General features: G+C 35.1%; 1 protein-coding gene and 1 pseudogene across 1 annotated transcript; one reads left to right on the top strand and one right to left on the bottom strand.

The window, feature by feature from the left end:
* Positions 1-635: 635 nt before the first annotated feature.
* On the top strand, positions 636-1877 carry LOC121979630 (annotated as a pseudogene).
* A 1452-nt stretch (positions 1878-3329) lies between these two features.
* On the bottom strand, positions 3330-4532 carry LOC121979631 (putative F-box protein At5g66830). Its single transcript, XM_042531624.1, has one exon. The coding sequence runs from the start codon at positions 4530-4532 to the stop codon at positions 3330-3332; it is 1203 nt and encodes a 400-aa protein (XP_042387558.1).
* Between the last annotated feature and the right edge of the window lie 305 nt (positions 4533-4837).

Consider the following 4837-nt stretch of genomic DNA (forward strand, 5'->3'; position numbering starts at 1 on the left):
ATTTCCGTTTTGGTGCTCAGTCTTTTTCTGAATTAACTTTTCATGATGCGTATTAATATTAATGTGAATAATTCAAAACCATATATATATTATTAATTTGTTACAAATTATTAGTACAATAATATTTATAATAAGGAAATAGTCTATTTATATAAATTAGTTTTAAAATAACGTAAAATAAATTCATGTTTAAATTTATATTTGATTTGAACAATTCCACATGTTTATTTTTTTTAGAAAATTAAGATTGTATACTTGTTTAGTTGTGTAAAATCCATTTCCCTTTTAGTTGGAAAAAATATATAGCTTGATCTTTTATAATTTTAATTTTGTTTTACCTTGTAAGTAAATTTTTATGAAAATTACTATTGTATTAGATTTTTCTATAAATTCTTTTTTTTTAAATAATTATAGAGAAAATAAATTCATATCTATTATGATTTTTGATAAAGAAACTGCAAATAAGATAACTATAGAATCTGAATTTTATAAAAAAAACATATAATTAGAATAAACAAATAGTTTGATGAGAGAATTGAATTACTCTAATGAGGTGTTTGATTCACAGAATTGAATAACTTTTCCTATGGAATGAAATAAACAAGGAATGCCATAGGAACATTTATTCTTGGTTTATGGAATGGAGTTATGGGGCACATATTCTTTTGTCTGGTTTATGCTTCTTGACAACTATCTGACATTAGGTGTATTGGGACCTAGAATATTTTACGATGAATGTACGGGTGAATCCTCTTTGGATTTGCTTAAGATCTTTGGAATTCATTTATTTCTCTCAGGATTGACTTGCTTTGGTTTTGACGCATTTTATGTAACAGGTTTGTATGGTCCTAGAATATGGGTGTCCGATCCTTATGGATTAACCGGAAAAGTACAACCTGTAAGTCCTGCATGGGGCACGAAAGGCTTTGATCCTTTTGTTCCTGGAGGAATTGTCTCTCATCATATTGCAGCAAGTACATTGGGCATATTAGCGGGTTTATTCCATCTTAGTGTCCGTCTGTCTCAACATCTATACAAAGGATTGCGTATGAGCAATATTAAAATTGTACTTTCCAGTAGTATCACTGTTTTTTTTTTTTTTTTTTTGCAGCTTTCATTGTTGCTAGAACTATGTGGTATGGTTCAGCAACAACTCCAATCGAATTATTTGATCTCACACGTTATCAGTGGGATCAAGGATACTTTCAGCAAGAAATATACTGAAGAGTTAGCATCGGACTAGACGAAAATCTAAATTTATCGAAAGCTTGGTCTAAAATTCCCCAAAAAATAGCTTTTTATGATTACATTGGTCATAATCCGGCAAAAGCGGGATTATTCAAAGCAGGGTCAATGGATAACGGGGATAGAATAGTTGTTGGATGACTAGGGTATCCTGTCTTTAGAGATAAAGAAGGGCGCGAGCTCTTTGTACGTCGTATGTCTACTTTTTTGTTTTTAAAACATTTACGGTGGTTTTGATGAATGGAGACGAAATTGTGAGAGGCGATGTTCCTTTTAGGAGAGCAGAATCAAAGTATAATGTTGAACAAGTAGGTGTAACTATTGAGTTCTATAGTAGCAAACTCAATGGAGTCAATTATAGTGATCTTGTGACGGTTAAAAAATATGCTAGACGTGCCCAATTAGGTGAAAATTTTCAATTAGATTGGGCTACTTTGAAATTTAATGGTGTTTTTCGTAGCAGTCCAAGGGGTTGGTTCACTTTTGGTCATGCTACGTTTGCTTTGCTCTTCTTTTTCGGACACATTTGACATGGCGCTAGAACCTTGTTTAGAGATATTTTTGCTAATATTGATCCAGATTTGGAAGCTCAAGTGAAATTTAGAGTATTCCAAAAAATAGGAGTTCATTGATGTAGTGGCATCTGAGCTGAGAGATAGGGTTTCTTCATAAATCCCTTTGCGGCCTGCACAGTTAGTCACTTTGCTCGGTTGAATTTGCAAGTTCTTGAAGCTGGGAGTTGGGGAAGGTTTGCTACTTTGTTACTTCAAATAAAAATTGCTTTTATGTTAGGAAGAAACATTTTCCATTTATCTTTTCTTCATAGTCTATGGATTGTTTGTGAACATTTGGTACTGCAATTTATCATTGATAGTTTTGATTGTTTAAAGTATGACTCTTTAGTGCTTCATCCATAGTTCGACTTGAACATTTGTCTAGACAAATTCTAAATATTTTATTTGATTGTGTTTTATTATTAGAGAAATTGAAATTATGTTTGTTTTGCTATATAAGCATAAGTTGACCAAAATTATAAAATAAAGCTATAGATGGTGCAAGAAATATTGTGAAATTTAAGCCATTTTAATTTATGGAGTTTTATTTAAGAAATTTATGTAATTTGAGTTTATATAATAATTTTGATCAAAATTATCAAAATTAGAAATTAAATGCATAAACTGGCTTACAAGCGCCAAAGAATATAAAATGGATTCATCTTTTAATTTGTCTCAATTTGAGTTTATATGCCAAATGGATTCAAGTTGATTAAAAATTCAAAAATAAAGAAGAGTTTATCTTTAAATTTGATGTAGTTTTGTTTCACTTGAACATGCACTTAAGTTTGTAAAACTTAAAAAATAAACACTAATTGTTTATATGAGATTGATAGACTTTAATTATATCTAGTTGGCTGCTAGCTAGTCTAATATTTTTGAATTGATGAAGTTATTCAGATCATAAAGTTTAGAGGATATGCCATTCATCTAAGAATCATAAAATCTATATTCATTGCCCACGGGATAAGGTTGAATTAGTTAGTGTAGAGCAGAGTTACTACCATAGGACAGGAGTTCGAATCTCGATAAAATCGAGGAAAAAACCTTCATCTGTACTGATCAATTACAACTTCTTGATTTACCTCGTTATAGATGATCGTAGGGTTGATTGTGTGGAGATGTTAGGGTGAATTTCATCTAAGACTGATGAAATCTACCTTCATCGTACATATATACGACATGACATATCATATAAAGTTTTAGATTTCTTACACATGGAGGAGACCTTCATCTTTGCCCTCTAGAAGAACAATGTCTAGCAGCTCTTGAAACAGGTCCATAAGATCATTGTGTTGGAATCCAAGGATGACAAAAAAAAGTTTGTTTCCCCAACAATTGATTGTGCTAGTCATAAACTCACAGAGGTATGCGATATGAAAATCAAACAAGAAAAGACAGAACAAACAATTTCTTATATCTAACATCATAATTTCAAAATATTCATATATGAGTTTATATAATCCCACAATAATTAAAATCAATTCCAAGTATTATAAAAAATATATCTAAAAAACAAAAGCTTTAAGTTTACATTGGATCAGCATGCAATGCAATACTGGGTGCAAACCAAACTACGACTGGCCGCTGCAGCTTTGGAGGTGATAATAATGACCGCCGCCGCCTTGGAGATGATAATGGAGGCAAACTCAAGGAGGTGAAGCTTTCGTCCTCCATGCTGTAAACCAAGTTATCACGGTAGCCAATCTCGCACAAGTCATTCAAGATATAAATGTAGTTCGACCTCAAATCCGGCAATGAACAAGTATCAATGCACAGAGAAGTTGCGCTCAAGAAAAGAGTATACTTCCCCAAATTATTCATTTTGATGGTAACGCCTTCCTCTGTATCCACTTTCAAAACATCCAATATGTTAATATAATATTCTACTTTTTTCACTTTACAAACCTCCCATTTGTTAATATATAAATGTTCTGATTTTTTCGTCATGATCCGTGTGAGCAGTAGATCATCTGAAGACGTGCAAAGAAAGTACGAGACGACATCAAAAGCCCAAATGAAGTCTGACAGAGCTACCACCGGCGTGCGTGTCGGATTCGAATTCAGCGTGATGAGATCATACGCCGCTACCATCACTTGGTCATGTTCTTTAGACCGTGTCACCGCATAGAGCTTGCCCTTGTGAAAGGCTATGTCGTCATAGTGATAACCATCTCCGGTTATCATCTTCCACTTCTCATCTCCTGCATTAACAAAGAACAAAAACTCTTTCCGCATAGAACGACGGTAGAATACAAAGACGACGCTGTAATCTCCACCTCCGGAGGGATCTGAGGACAGCACCGCCTTGATGGCCACCAAATTCCGGCCGCCCACGGTGGGGGTCGAAGGAAGGTTGATATGCACCTGGGTGATAGGGTTCAGGAGCTGCACACTAACCTTGCGGACGGTTATGAGCCAGCCATGAGAAGATCCGACCACAGTCTTCAGGAAGCGAGTGGCGGGGCTTGGGATATCATACACGCGGCCCTCCGATAAGCTGAAGAAGTTGTAGTCGTTTTGATAGTTACAATCTCCGTCTATAAGGAATTGCCCTTTCGGCACAAGCCATGGTATCTGAGGGCGTTGATCATCGGGGCTGCGGCGGAGCTTATCGACTACGGCGGACCAATGTGAGCATACGGCGGCGCTGCGAAAGAGGTCGGGGATGGAGAGCTTGGATAGGATTGAGTATAAGAGATCCGTAGGAATCTCCGACCAAGAAGTAGACATCTAGAAGAGAGATGATGGTGGTGACGCACGGCGGCGGCGGCGGCGGCGGTGGCGGGTTACATAAACCCTTGCTCTTTCCTTGTCTACGACGCCTTTTTGCAGAAAGGACAATCTATTCCATAAAAAAAAAAAAAAAAAAAAGAAAAAAAAAAAGAGGACAATCTATCTATTTCCGTTGTGTTGCTTAGTCTTCTAAATTATTTTTTTATACGTATTAATATTCATGTGAATGAGTAAATATCCACGTATATCTTCTTACTGCTTAAATATGGATATAAATATCAAATAAAATTCAGTAGATATTA

This window comes from Zingiber officinale, chromosome 5A (assembly GCF_018446385.1).
Source record: "Zingiber officinale cultivar Zhangliang chromosome 5A, Zo_v1.1, whole genome shotgun sequence".
Lineage (NCBI taxonomy): Eukaryota > Viridiplantae > Streptophyta > Magnoliopsida > Zingiberales > Zingiberaceae > Zingiber > Zingiber officinale.